Here is a 15,807-nt window from a genome sequence, read left to right as displayed (position 1 = left end):
GTTGCTAGAATATTCTAATTATTGTAGTATGCTTGGAAATGCGAAGCCCAGACTGCATTCATTAGTTATTTCCACGACACAACAGCTAATACCAGGTTTAATTTTGAGTTTTACAGATCCTGGGGCTGGTGTTCTATAGGGAAATTACTTCGCTTACTATGCAATTAATTTAGTTGTCTGAGTATGACGTGTGAGAGTGTTTGAAGAAAATTCACTCCAGAATGAGTTACACGTTTTGACACAATGATGATTTTGTACAACACAGTCCTGAATTTATTATATCGAGTCAAACATGTATGAGTGTGCCGGGATTGTTCCTCTGGCGTTGATTTCTGGGAGGTTTTAGCTGGAGGAACAACTGGAGCCCTCCCTATGTAAAATCATTCATCCTAAAACATTCTCTTTAGTCAACCTTGTTCTTAGTTTGAGAATTGATTGTTGGATGGATTACTTTAAACAGCTCCAGTGGTTGTTGGGCGACAACCTTTTCGACAAAGGGAGTAGTGTAGCGTGTTCCCCCTTCTATTTAATATTGTAAATAAAAGAAGAGGAATATCGATCGAAAACATCGATCGTCACTTGGAACGGAAGAACTTCACTTCGACAGAAACCTCCTTCCTGTCAACTATTCCTTGTTCTAAGAAAATAAAACCGCCCTTTGATTTGAACTGGCTTTTCTTATTTCAATATCGTAACAATATACCGGAATCCGGAATATTATATTCCGGAATCCGGGATCTTATATTCTGAAAAAAGTAAAAAAACTAGTAAACCGAAAAAATTTACTTTTTCTATGATCTAATAAAGATAAAAAAAATCCCAGTTCTATTCTATTGGGAAGTCTAGAACTCGAATACTCTATCTATCGGACGGGATAGGAACCGGTGCCAATAGGGTCCGCGACCTACGCCCCGCCCCTATCTGAGTTTTCAATATAGACTTTAGCGAACATTTTGAAAAAAAAATGTTTGAATCAGATGATAATCGTAGCCCGAGGACAGGTACGAAATTTTTTTTAGTTTATTAGGAACCCCATGATATATCAAAAGTCGCTCGATAGCTACATTCATCAACCGAAGACTATTAAATTTCCCCTGGGTTCCCCCTTTAAGCGTTGCAATGTTAAATACGGCAAAGCATGACTCCATTATTATCATCTCCAAACGAGATACTTCATATAATTTCAATCAAACCTTGTCTGGCTTTGGCGGGCTCATTTGATTTCTCAATCTTCCTGGAAAATTTGAAGCGATCCTCATGTTTTCTACAAAATTCGGTCATTTTCTCAGAATAGTAGGTAAATAATACAAGTGTCACGCTGACAATGCTGCGTCCATACATTCAACAATACCACAATTGACCAAATCTGGGGCATAACATGGGGTTTCTAGAACTTTTTTTTCAATCCAGAAAATTTTCACATCCTACGTCAAACTAAACTCCTAAATACTGTGAAATTCTATGATGAACTGTTTATTTTTATTTTTGCTCTTACTCTTATTGAACATCGACTAAATTACTTCACAAATCATCGTCATTAAGAAGAAATTACATGCAAGGGAAGCGAATTGCTCGGGCAACACACACACACGGAGGAGGGGGGGGGGGGTGGCAGCTAGTCAGAAATAAACCCGAAAATACCTCCCTTGTAATATGATGAAACTCTCTTGAAAAAAAAACGAAAATTATCGCGGGTCAAAGAGCCATTCTCCCTTCTCCATCTCCACTTGTAGTCGTCGAGAAATCCTTTCCGCAACTCTGATCTCGTCCACCGTTGCACTCTTAATTAAGTTCCCAGAAAAAAGATCTTCAAAAAAGCAAAAGAAACAATTCTCACTACTTCCTTCCTGTTTTTATCCACATTTCGAAGTATAAACAGAGACAGAAAACTAGTAATCCAAAGTATCCTGCCAACTGTCTCCTTGTAGAGCTCGAGACCCCGGAGGGCTTAAACCAGATGAAAAGGAAAAGAGATGTGAGAAGTAAAATGTCGATGTACTTTTTGCTGGAAATCTTCAGGAGCAAGCGGCGGGTGGAGGGAGGTTTAATTAAAGGAACGTTGGACAAGTGGACTGAATACGATGAATGGAGGAGTCAAATGTCCCCAATGGGCATGCGACATTTATTTGCCCCTTGCGCTTTCTTCTGTACCCCCCCCCCCTCCCCCTTTCAACCAGGATCAGTGATACAAACACATGCCGAAGGAGATTGTAGATCCTGTGGAGGTTCTGCACGCTAGAGTGTGGACGATGGGGAGAATCTACGAATGAGTGAGTAGTTGGCTTTGAGTGTCATGATCCCGACGGTCCTCTCACGAGGGCGCGGAGAATAAACACAGGGTAGCGGATGATCGGAGAGGAGAGAAAAGAGGAATGGGAGAGTCGAGAGTCTTCTCTCGCGGCTGAAACGTAACGGGAAGCACGTGCCGGCTTTTTTCCTGTCCGCAAGAGTCATTTCAATTTTATTTCTTGAGTTCTTTCATTTCATTTCTTTCTGTTTTTTTTAGAGTGCCGATGCTTGAGAGAGAAAGGAGTATTCATTGCTGATGTCTTTTTGATGTTTGATACAATGGATCAAGAGGGCGGTGTGGGCTTTGACGATAGCTTCAGAGAGAAAATAATTTGGAAATGAAAAAGGCTTTGGTTTCGTTTTGATGGTCTATGGGTTGTTATTATTTATATTGTCAGTTCTTCGATAATCTTTTTGTTGGTTGATGGTCATAATTGATGCTACGAAAGGAGAATTAATAGGTGCAACGTCGAATTGATAATAGTTGAGAAAAACGCTTAGTTTTCGCTTTTTTCTCATCTGGAGTGGACTTTTCTTTCCTTTGCAATCGTGATAATTATGCGATCACCTGCAGCAGTGGGTAAGTTGGTGCCTCACATGCGAAAGGTTCCGAGTTCGATACTTGCATAGATTCAGGAGTCTTTTCAGTATCAACGAATGAATTTTGTTAAAGGCTTGCGTTGATTCGTTCTGCCCAAACGCAAATTTGGTATCATTTCTCAACTGAACAATTTGTTTTTTGAAAATCAATATTATCAACGTAGAGTTTTTCAACTCACTGTCTATATCGATCTAATCCTCAATCTTCTGATCCGCGCCAAGGACGTTAGTCCTGCTGATTTTTTATTTTATGGAGATTTTTTTTTCAATATTTTTTTTCATTGAGAACTGTTTTTCTTATCGCAATCTAGATGCACCCTATACCTATTTATTCGACATTCTTGATTCGGGTTTCTTTTCCATTTATTTGCATTTTTAAAAAATTTCAACTTTCCAGTAAAAACCATACAAAACATTTTCTTGGCGCAGTTTTTTAAAAAAACATTTGTTTTTGTTTTTTAGGAAGATCATTCATGCAAGCCGATGCCTTTATAGAGGGAAGTTTATCAACAAATATTTTGTCCCTAAGTTACAAAATTACTGTGATATTATCATTATTATTTGATTGAAGAATTGTTTTTTTGTCTGTGATTATTGGCTAGCTGAAATGACAAACTACTATCCCTCCATCCATATAAAACGAGCATTGGCTGGAAGCAAAATACATATGGGAGCATCGAATAACGAAGAATTAGTGCTAGAAATTACATTTCTTACTTGCACAAAATAAAATTTGTTTGAAAAAACTAAATCTATTTTGGCAATAAAAAATCTTGGTGCACGCTTCGCCTGTTTGCCAAGACAAGCAAATACAAAAAAATCGTTTTTTGATCATTTTTAACAAACTATTTTTTTGGCACAAGTAAGACTTATTCAAGAACTCTGTTGTTCTCTCAGTGTAGGCGGCCCGAGGCGAAGCCTATAAGGCTTCCGATCACATGAGCTGAAAAATTCCATCACACATGGTCTGAACGATATTTTTTTACAGTGATGTTATGTTCAACAAGTGCCTAACTGTCCTTTTTTTCGTTTACAAGTGCACGTAAACGAAAAGACACATTTCGGCACGAGGTGGACAGGTAGCTGCAGTGACAAACAGTACACTGATAGAAAGGATTAGTTATTGTTTACGAATGGATTTGGTTGGAGACGAGGGTCTATTCGGTCTTACCAAATGTTCGTTCGTTAATAGTTAACAAATGCACATTTGAGGAGCCTTGTTTGACTCGATTTTCACTTTCCAAGTTGACCATTCCTTAACTACTAACGAATATTCATTTGGTCATATTCAACTCTACCATTCGTTAATAGTTACCGAATCGCGTTTGGAATAAATGAATCAGTCTATCAGTGTATTGATCAGGATTACCGCAGACTCAAACCGAACCCGAGTGATGTAAAATAATCATGAATAAGAAACAAAAATTTGGCCAATTGCTAGATTTGACGAGGACTTAGTGCTTCGACATTTCTTTTCTGCATTGAATTCTTTTTTAGTAGTTGAGCATATCATCGCACCGAGCATATCATCGCTTCCATCGAAGCTCAATTTTGCGTGTTGCTAAAAATTTTACAATGATTCGATTATTCAAATTTTCTGAAGTCTCAACATTATTTTTACTTTTGTATATAACTGTCGGAAAATACTTTGGGAATGGGAAAAAAAGATATGAGATGTACATTTTTCAATATTCTCGGCTCAAGAAGGTTTCAAATCCTTCTTTCTCAGTTTTCAAACGCTTTACATAACGAGAAATATTTATCATAGCTGATGATACTTGCCGGTTTCGAGGATAAATGAGGAATTAATTTAATGCGAGCATGGTAGGAGAACAGTATTGTTGAAGAGGACAAGTTGTCTTTGTTTTGGTCTGTTTGATTTAGGTGATATTAACCCCTAGAGCGTTGGGATTTTGGAAATATTGTCGTACTAGAGGAGGCAATAATCATGTTTTTTGGGAGATATTGAGGGGTGAGGGGGCTGTTTAGTGTGGGGGAATTGATATAGTTGTGGAGGTTTGGTAACTCGGATATTGGGCAATATGGAGCAATAAAAGGCATTCGGATAATTGGGGGAAGTACTAACAGGATGGAAGTGTTTCTTTTTTCAGGACAATGGGGGATGATTGGGGATTGAGAAGTCTTACGGACCTTGTGAGATGTTTTTTCTCACTTTTTGATAGTTACACGGAAAGAATAGTCGAAGAAAAATTCTAGTGCTTAGCGCCAGGCACCAGGTGCAAATGGCCATACTCTCACTGTTTATTAAAAAAAAAAAGAAAATTCTGGATGAGGATAAGAGATTTTGATATAAGTTCATGAATTTGCAACTTGTAAGGTAGAGAAATTATAGAGCTGATATTGAAAAAAAATGTCTGTTAAATTTGTGAGGAATCCTGGAGAAATACTTTATTAAATCTTGGAAACATTAGAAATTTTATTATTCAGTCGGGGAAATTTTCCACTGTCAGCACTAGAACTTTTCCCATTCTTCGTATCGTCGTACGTGTCCGCCCGACATCGGCAACGTTCGGCTGAGCGAACGGAGCCGAACAGCTGCGCTGGGGGCATATTCTCGAGTTTTGTGAATGTCATCCACCGCACTAGAGGGCCGCCGCTCGCATTTCTCGTGTGCGAATTGGATTCACCGCTCACTTCACATGTGAATGGACTCGGTCTATGAATCGTCCCTTGCGTTCACCCGTCGCTCGCGGTGCTTCTCCGTTCACCCCTTGGTTTCGCCGACAATTCAAATTTAAAAAAAGACGTTTTATAAAAAATGGACAACTTGCGAAGGTATTTGTACTTTGAAGTCTTGCGAAATTTTGAGCGTGATATTCAAAATTTTGTCAATCTTCATCCACTGACTTTTTATAGTTGCTTTTGTAAACTCATTAGAGAACTTTGTGTTTATTAATTCTGGAGTCGCCTTCGCGAAATCCATGAGCATTTCTTTCTGTAATTCATTAGCAACCCCAGCACGTGGTTTAACCTCACTTTGATTGGCCTTCGCTTTTTTGATGTTTTTTCTGGAGGGCTCCATGGTGAAAAACAAGAACTTAATTGTCGAATATAATTTAAACAAATCCGATGATCGTGGGAGTTAGTAACAGTGGGGTGGATAGAGGGACAATGGGTGAACGGCAGGTCGACGAAACCGATGGGTGAACGGAGAAGCACCGCAAGCGACGGGTGAACGCAAGCGACGATTCACAGACCGAGTCCATTCACATGTGAAGTGAGCGGTGAATCCGATTCGCACACGAGAAATGCGAACGGCGCCCCTCTAGTGCGGTGGATGACATTCACAAAACTCGAGAATATGCCCCCTGGAAACTTACTGATGACGTTATGGTGTCAACTTCGGGGAACGTTAGCGTGAGTTCTGCAAGGTTATCACTATATTGATAGACCACATCAACTTTAATAATCAGGAAGGCCATTCTCAACGAGTAATTAAAAAACAAACCTCAAATTTGCTCAGGGAAATTTTGCCGATGAAGATTTCGCGATGAGAACGGCAATTTTCTAATGCCGAAACAGAAATTTTCATGTTCTGGATCCAGATATCTCGACCTCTGTTGAATTTCGAGTTTTACCCTTAAACTGATCTCGACTCTTTCAAGCAATTCTGAATAATTTTGTGTATATTTTCTTATAAACAAGATAAATTTATCAGGATATCAATTTCATCGAAAAATTGATGATCTTTAAGTAGAAGAGAATGGAGTAAATTAGAACGTTTGATTGATTCACTCTAATTGTTGATATCTTTCGTTATAAAGAGGAATATTGAGATTATGAGTCGATGACAAGTGTTCCACTGTGCTCTAGCTTTCACAAACATTTTGTGACATTTTTATTCTGGATTAGTGATGCCGTGAGATGAGACGAGACGAGAAACTGCATCTTCTTGTCTCGTCTCGTTGTCAGGAAACCATTCTCTCGTCTCGTCTCACCTTATCTCGTCTCTATTATCGAATTTGCACGGAAAAGAACTACACAGAGGGGCCCTTTCGACTCTCGTCTCACTTCGTTTCTCTCGTTCTTGACCAGCTTTTCTCGTGTCATCTCGTTTCTATTATTGTCTCGAATGACTCTTCTCGTCTTGTTTCTCATACGTCTCGCAGCATTACTATTCTGGATCCACAAATTCTAAAGATTTCCACAAAATAATCTCTATAAGAAATTTTTTCTCATGTATTTCCACCACTTCGTTACCTCGCACTCTCTCTGAAATTCCCGAAAAAGAATATTGGACAATATGTATCAATAAAACTACCTCGAATAATTGAGAAAAGCATCTAACAGGATATAGATGCTTTTTTTCTCTCTGAAAAGGGTGGATAAATGGGTATTACGCCGCCCGCAGACACCCTCTGCGCGTCTGTATGCAGATATTTCCTCGCATAACCGAGTTTGAAAACGTTGCGGCGCATGCAACAATGGCGTTTAACGAGAGCATGTTTCGTGGACCAAAGTACAGACAAGACCGAATACCCAACCACGAGGGATTATCCCATGCAGATTATCGTTGGTGTAAATTTCTTTCCCTGGTTCCTCATGACCACGAGGATCTAACTTTACCCGCGTCATCATTTTGGAAAGGCGCGGGAAGGGGGGGGGGACGCTCTACAATAACCTTTAGCTCACTGGCAACTTGGCCTGCATCTGATTAAACAGAGAAAAGGAGAGGCATAGAAGGATGGGAGAGCAACGGCTTGAATACGCAGATGTTGACGTGAGAGTAAACGTGAACTCTTGATTGCGGAAATGAAGCGCTCGACGGGAACACGGTATAGAGGAGATGTTAGGATTTTACGGGTGAAGGGGGAATCCCCGAATGAGACCATTGCTCGTTGAATTAATTGAACGGAGCGTGGATGAGTTCAGAGGCAAAGTGAACCGAAACAATTCTGTGATTCTTGGAGAAGAATAGAAGTCTCAATTTTCTGGAAAGTTTTAATTACTTAGATTTTAGGGACTGGTTATTTCTTGGAGACCCTTAAGGGAGTCGTGGGTAAAGCTGTGTTGACAATTTATTCGAATTTCTTGTTGGATTCATGAAAGATTGTATTTTATTGCAGTTTACGACGAGGCCCGGGAGCTAACGTGCAGGATGCCAGCGGATACTCAGCACTGCATCATGCTGCATTGAATGGGCATAAGTAAGGAATGTAAATTTTAGAGAGATTCAAATTTGATAGGATTCGGTATTCAAATTTGATAGGATTCGTCAATTTTTTTCGAAAGACAGAGGCGTCGACATGTTAGCTAAAGAAACTTGTTTGTCGATAATATTGGAGACTACAAAAAGCGTTTTCTGATGCTTGCTTCGAGAGGCAAGCATCAGAAAACCAATGTACTTCTCACCAGTACCGACCGGTACTTGAGGGAAGTTCACTTGTAAAGAGTTCGAAAAATACTTGTGCCAAGTACTTTTGTATCTTCGAGTGATGTACCACCTCTGCCGATCAAGTAGAAATACTGTAGTACTGGGAGGAAGTAGCTTCACTACTTTCTGCTAGTACTTTTAGTACTTTTCACAAGTACCAAACTTACTGGTGAAAAGTAATTTTTGATCTTCTCTCAAGTACTTTTATGAGCTAATTTTATTACTTTTAATTGATTACTTCATTGAGAAAAGGGAATATTATCGACTGATAAAATGAGCTTTCTGGCGCATTTTTGTAAATAGAAGTATTCAGGAGAAGATATTTTGTAGAAAAAAATCAGTAGATTGTGATTTTTATGGATGTTTGTTAAACCGAATTGATGTCCAATTTTGAGAATGGTAATTCTCGTTTTTGAAATCGTAATTCACGTCATTCTGACCGTAATTTACGATCTCAAAAGCGTAATTTATCCGTGTGAGAAACTCGTAAATTACATTTTTGAAAACGTGAATTACCATTTCAAAAACGCATTTTATCTTCAGATTTTTTTGTGTGTTCACTTGTGCTTCAACATTTAGATCTTCATTTGTAATCTTGAATGAATTCCTAAAAACAATTATGAGTACTGAATTTGAGTACTATTACTATTAGGTATGTGACTTAATTTTTACAGATTTTTCAGTAAATTTATTTAATATCAAAAAAAGAGAACAACAAACTTAATCTTGGAAATATTGTCCGTCGTTTTCTATGACCTTACGCCATCTCTCAGGTAACATTCGAATGCCGTCGCGAAAGAAACTTGCAGGCTTCGAGGCGATAAAGTCATCGACGAATTTACGCACATCGTCCAGCGTTTTAAACTGTTTATCCACTAAGGCGTGCTGCATGGACGGGAACAAGTGATAGTCGGATGGGGCCAAGTCTGGTGAATATTCCGCGTGCGGGAGAACTTCCCATCCCAAGTTTAAGAGGGTCTTCTGAGTCGCGCGAGCAACGTGAGGTCGAGCATTGTCATGCAGCAGTATGACTTGCCTGCTTCCTTGCCCAGTAAATGGCCTTTTCCGATCAAGTTCTTCGCTCATTTTGTTCAGTTGTCGGCTGTAGCGTTCCGCAGTCACTGTCTGATCTGTTTCCAGGAGTTCGTAATAAAGCACACCCTTCATGCCCGACCAGATACATAGGAGAATCTTCTTTAAGTGGATGTTCTGTTTCGGCGTCGATGTGCTGGATTGTCAGGGATCTACCCACGACTTTTTACGTTTGGGATTCTCGTAAAAAATATACTTTTCATCACCCGTCACAATTCTCCACAAGAAGTCCTTTTTTTGTTGCCGGGTAAGCAGTGAAAGACACGTGTTCATACGTTGACCTAGGTTTCTTTCGGTCAACACATGTGGGACCCACCTTCCAAGTTTTTGGATTTTTAGCATTTGACGCAAACGCTTAGAAATTGCTGTTCGGGTGACTCCTGACTGAGCTGTAAGCTCTTGTTGCGTTTGTGTCGAGTCTTCATCCAAAGCTTGCAATTCCGCATCTGTAAACTTTCGAGGCTGTCCAGGACGCGGCTGGTCACTCAGATCGAAATCACCACTTCTAAAACGTTTGTACCAATAATACGTTTCATAAGATACAACGTTAGCACCAAGAACACTACACATTGATTCCTGTGCTTCAGAAGCATTTTTTCCTTGTTGGAATTCGTATAAAATGCAGTGCCGAATGTGCTGTTTATCAGTTGCCATCGTAAACTTTGCTATTCTGAAAAGTTATATAACTTACATAGACTTGTCGTTCCGTGTTCTGAAACTTTTTGTCCGATCCTTTCAAAACCAGAAAAGACCGCGAATATATTTCTATTTTAAATATATTTTTAATCTCGAAGGAAAAATGTGTAAAAATTAAGTCACACACCTAATACTTATATTGAGTTCTGTTGGTACTTTTGAAAAGAACCAGCCAGGTACTCAGTACAAGTACTTTTTTACTTGTCTCGAGTAACAAAAGTACTTGTGACAAGTACTGAGGCACTTCTCACCAACACCTAGGTACTTGACGCACGATACTAGCATCCAGTTCTTTTGTAACTTCGAGGGAGTATAAAATTTCCCTTTTCCCCAGACACCTCTTGGTACTGCGTAGAAGTACTTTTCCTATTGATCAGAGGTAATTTTTTTTTGAGTGTACTAATTAGTACGGAATTGATTGAGGGGCTACTCACTCCCGAAATCACACTGAAGTCACCTGAAATCAATGGAAATCAATGAAGCAGAAATGTGATATTACGAGCGTAGTGCGCATCATGCAAGTAATTCGAGATTTTTAAATTGACACGACTTCATTTGCTCGAAAATCACGGATTTCGAATTATTGAAATGCTTTCATCTTCAATGAAATCATCTCTGTAATTATGTGTAATTAACTTCATTTCGTTAACATGGTGTCAGTCAATTATGAAATGAGCAGGCCCTCAGCGTTGATTGATTTCCGGATCAGCTTACGGGGACATTCATTAAATCCTTTTTTCATTTCATCATTCGACACTTCTAGGAATGTTAGGGAATTAATTCAATTTGCGTCTGAATAACTGTATTTCTCAGTTCTCCACATTCGAAATAATTAATAGATTGATGATGAATTTTAGGGACGTCGTGAAGACACTTCTTCAATACGAGGCATCGACAAACGTCGTTGATGCAAAGGGCTCATCACCCCTTCACTTGGCAGCATGGGCAGGCGACGCGGATATCGTCAGACTAATCTTGAGTCAAGGACCGTCTGTACCAAACGTTAATCTCGCAGTTAGTGAAATTCATCCATCTCGATTCAAATATTTTCAGAAATTTTAATTACAATTTTTCATTGAAGATCACAATTATTTTTACAGACGAAGGACAATGAAACAGCTCTCCACTGTGCCGCGCAGTATGGCCATACGGAAGTTGTGTCACAGCTGCTGCAGTACGGATGTGATCCCAGTATCCGTAACAGCCGGGGCGAGTCTGCACTCGATCTCGCCGCACAATATGGCAGGTAAATACAAAAAAAAAAGAGCAAAAGTTGGTCAAGTGATAGATCACGCGAATAGATTTTACAACAAATTGAGGGAAATTAATAAATTGGTGATTTGTAGGTTGGAGACTGTGCAACTGTTGGTGAGAACCCATCCTGAGTTGATTGAGCCACTGAGATGTTCTTCCTCATCCCTGATCTTCCCTCACACACCACTGCACTTGGCATCGCGAAATGGTCACAGGTAAGTCAACTTTTCGTGCTGATATTTCATCGACTTTGTTTTTTGTTTCACTAGTTGTCTACTTGCAACTTGAACCAAATTACAAACACTAAAATGTCAAATGGACTAGAGTGTTTAAAATTTTTGTCTGAATTTTCCATGCCAAATCCCGGAAATTAATATCGTGTTTGCTTTTCACTGAAGTTTAAGGAAAGCTCGTCATTGAACAATCAAATATCCCATTGCTTTTCAGTTCGAATGATCTGACAATCAATAAAATACTTGATTTTTCAGTTTAATTATTTCGTGAAAATTCAGGAAAATCGGGAAAATGCAGGGAAAAATGGAAAATTCGTGTTATTTTGTTTCTGAATGTTCATGTACCATTGAAAATTCAATCAAGTTGTGAAATTTAGATCTCACTCTCAGTGAAAACTCATGAATTTCCGTGAATTCTACCTAATACTTGAAATTTCGTCATCATTTTTCGCCTAAATCTGAAGAATTTAAGGTTTGGTTTGAATTCAACATTCGAGAGACGGAGCTATGAAGTTGGTCATTCATGCCCAAAAGTTGCCAAAAAAAAGCCAGAAAAATATTGATAATTGCAAAGTAAATTTTTGTTTGTTTTAAATTGGCCTCAAAGCTCCGCGAGGTTTCAAGCTATCAAATCATCCTTTGGCACACTCAAAGAATGTGGAAAACCCTTCAAAATGAGACGTTATATATAACATTATCTTCCGTTTGACGGGATTTATACGAGAAAATGACCTTTTTTCAATCGTTCGTTACTCAAGAACCTCATTTTTTTTCAACTGAAATTTTCCCCAAAAAAATTGTCAATAAAATGACAAGCATTTGATGCCAATTCGAATTTATCTTTCGCTGATGTTCAACGGTTATTAATTTTTTCAATAAGACAAGAATTGAAAATGCCCAAAAATCACTATTATTTATGCTCAAATAAGTGAATATCCAATTTAATATTAGCAAATGGTGGAGGTTAGACTGATTATTTCTTATATTATTCTCTATTTCCATTCTACAATGAGAGAAATAATAATTTTTTACTCAAAAAATCATAGAAGATGAAGAGTGCTATGTATGACATTTCATTTTGCCAGATTCTTCGTTCTTGGAGCGCGCCAAAGGGCGATTTGATAGCTTGAAACCCCGCTAAGCTACCGGGGCCGATTTGGAACAGACAAAAACTATTGAAAGAATCTACAAATTTTCAAAAAATCATAACTCCCTCAATTATCAATATTTTTCCATTTTTTGTCAAAATTTTTATCTAATAGTCATCTTTTCGCAAAAAAATTTGAGACGAAAATTCCCGGTCACCTCACATCTCCCTATACATACACCTCAAAATAACCTCTGACAAAAAACCCAAAAACTGGTCCGAGATGTATCCTCTAAAAACAACGTTGTGTTAATCCAGAACAAACTCCTGAACAATTTCCTGAATCATTTGAAAAGTCTCAAAATTGCCGCTGGATATGCCCTCGGATATATTGCTCAAGATACTCATAGACATACTCGCCCTTCCATAGCAAGTTTAAAAATCCCAAAAACTTCCCCCCCCCCCCCTTTACACTGAAAAAACCCCCTCACGACACAACCACTCAAGAATCGAAGAATCTCTTCCATTTACTCCTGAATAAGGCTGCGCACAAGATTCAAACGAGACTTCACTTTAAAGGGATCATCTCGGTCTTGGTGAATACAGAAACTTTTGGTCTCGTCAGTCTCAAAAGAGGTAGTATCGGCTCTTCTCGTGATGACTCACAGTCATTTATCTCCTCTCGGTCTCAAGTTTCACGTGCTTTTTCAATGTAGAACACAAACAAGCACAAGCGAGTTGATGGGTTTCAGTCTCGGTCGTCTCGTTTCGGTCTTTTACACATAAAAACGCGAAAAACTTGAAACCGAGATGAGATAAATTAACTGTGAGACATCACAAGAAGAGCCGATACTGTCTCTTTTGAGACTGTGACGATACCGAAAGTTTCCGCGCTCACCAAGGCCAAGACGATTCCTCCAAAGTGAGGTCTTGTTTGAGTCTTGTGCGCAGCCCTACTCCTGAACAATCCCCCCGAAACGTTTCAGAAACTACCCCTGGAGATACCCCTGAACCTATCGCTGAATATACCCAATAATATATTCTCCCCCCTACAGCAACATTGAAAATTCCAAAAACTACACCTCGATATTGTCTGAAGAAACCCCCTCAAACCATCCACAGACTTACCCCTTAATAATCCCGTAATTAATCCGAGAAACTACCCCCCGTTATATCCATCAGGAGCCCCGTCAATCTACCCCTGAATATATTTTCGAATAATTTCGCAGAAAATCTTTTTAATGTAACCCTCGTGACTCCCCTAAAAATACTACCAAACATATCCCCGGAGAATCACGTCAATTTATGGGGTATGTTCAGAAGGAGCACGCCCCTGAACAATCTCCCCGCAAAGTCTCACAAGCTACCCCTGTATATGTCCTGAGAAAACACTCTCAGCCTACCCACAGACATACCCATAAAAAATTTCGTCATTAATTATAGGAACTACCCTCCATTGTATCCCTCGAGTATTTTCTAGAAAATCCCTTCAGTCTATAGAATTTTTAGCCATCTCCCTAAAAATTCTCTTAAAAATAATCCGGAAAACTACTGTCGGTGTCAAAAGTAGAGACCACTCGAAATAAACGTCTATAACTCAGTGAAAAAAAATCGTAAAAATATGAGACCAAATACACTGTGTAATATAAGTATTTCGCTTGCCCAATACGGAGTTTCAAGTTTTTAATTTGATTAGTTTATTTATAATCGCTGTGAGAAGCCGAAAACCCCCCCGCTTTTCAGGGTCCGTAAAAGTCGGCAAATTTTGAACCGCTAGCAAACGTACGAAATTTTTTTTTTCAAAATCGTCAATTTTTTCAGAGATTCGTATAACCCTGAGAAGCCAACCAGGGAAGAAAAAGATCGAAATTGCGATAATTATTCATTTTATTCATAGAAATGTCGACTGCGGCTATTTCGTTGTAGAATTGCCGAGCCGACCTGAAAAAAAAAACAATGCATTTTGACTTCAATGTAAAACACATTCGGTCAATAGTTTTTCAATAAACAATCTCCGTTGATTTTTAAAAAAATTAAGAAAATTTGTCAAAAAAAGTGCTGTTAAAACGATCATAACTCGTTATGGGGGTTATGGGCCCGCTCACCGCCAGTCCCTCAAAATTAAAAACACATGTGCACCCGGCTACCTTTTTCAGGGGCGTCGATACCAGTTTCAGCCGTTTGGGCCCTTTGGGGCGCCAATATACTGTACATTGCTACTTTCCCATTAAAACAAAAATACGAACACGAATATTTTTCTTTTTAATAATTGTATCATTAATTATCCGTACTAATGGGTTTCATCAATATTAATCATTTGAAACTTGTGGCTACAATTAATTATTATTTGTTATTTTTAAATATAAACTCATCCACTGCTCTTAGCATTACCCAGGGTCAACGACGGGGACGTGGCAGTGGTCATGACCCAAAAAATAAATTATTTCCTATATTCGGTCCCAAAATTTTGGAACGAATACTGGAATATCATTCAATTCTTATTCAAAAATTTGCTGTCGTAATGAATTTGAAGTTCATTTTGCAGAACTCATTGATACTTGAATGATCGTATTAATGAGAGATAGTGGTTAATAATAATAATAAGAATACGCTAATGAATTCAATCTATGGGCGAATTCGCCAAATATTGATATGGTTTTGTACCTTAAAAATTTTAATTTCGTTGAGGCTTTTCACATGGTTTTTCTTATTATTAGGAAAATCCGCAGGGATTTTTTTCTTTCAATTTTTTCCAGTTTTGATATGCTGACTACATCAATTTTTCTATTCCTTGAGTATTTGACGAAATTTTTAGTGTCAGTAGTTATCAATTTTTTAATGGAAGATTTCAAAAATTGAAATAGTTAAAAAAATATATTTTCTAAAATCAATTTTGGACAGAAAGGATCGGAGTGCCACTTTGATTTCTCAGTATGTTTTGTAAAAAAGGTCACTTTGGGTAAGGAGAAAAGAAAATCTGCAATCATGGTTGGGGAAGACGGTACAAAGTGCAATTTGGTTCTTTTTGGCATTTTTAAAGCATTTCCGATGGTGTGAGCTAATTGAAACCATACTCAATTGGAAGAACTGAAAATTTCTATCGGAAGCACATGTCAGAAAATGTGGAAAAAATTTACCTCTACTGAAACCAAAAATTTCGT

The 15,807-nt window shown here is 38.5% G+C and overlaps 1 protein-coding gene across 3 annotated transcripts in view; it reads left to right on the top strand.

Moving 5' to 3' along the window:
• LOC107040381 (ankyrin repeat and sterile alpha motif domain-containing protein 1B) overlaps positions 1-15,807 on the top strand; it is a 101,482-nt gene that overhangs the window by 35,231 nt on the left and 50,444 nt on the right. For 2 of the 3 annotated variants that reach the window (XM_015260454.2, XM_015260456.2), the window contains 4 exons: positions 7,977-8,057; positions 10,930-11,086; positions 11,173-11,318; positions 11,419-11,541. In XM_015260454.2, coding sequence (XP_015115940.1) covers positions 7,977-8,057; positions 10,930-11,086; positions 11,173-11,318; positions 11,419-11,541 — 507 coding nt within the window. The remainder of the gene's footprint in view (positions 1-7,976; positions 8,058-10,929; positions 11,087-11,172; positions 11,319-11,418; positions 11,542-15,807) is intronic. The other variant, XM_015260455.2, reaches the window with a different exon arrangement.

This window comes from Diachasma alloeum, unplaced genomic scaffold (genome assembly GCF_001412515.2).
Source record: "Diachasma alloeum isolate Michigan unplaced genomic scaffold, Dall2.0 Dall_scaffold_00328, whole genome shotgun sequence".
Lineage (NCBI taxonomy): Eukaryota > Metazoa > Arthropoda > Insecta > Hymenoptera > Braconidae > Diachasma > Diachasma alloeum.
Note: the sequence above shows the minus strand (reverse complement) of the source record. Positions and strands in the feature narration are given on the sequence as shown.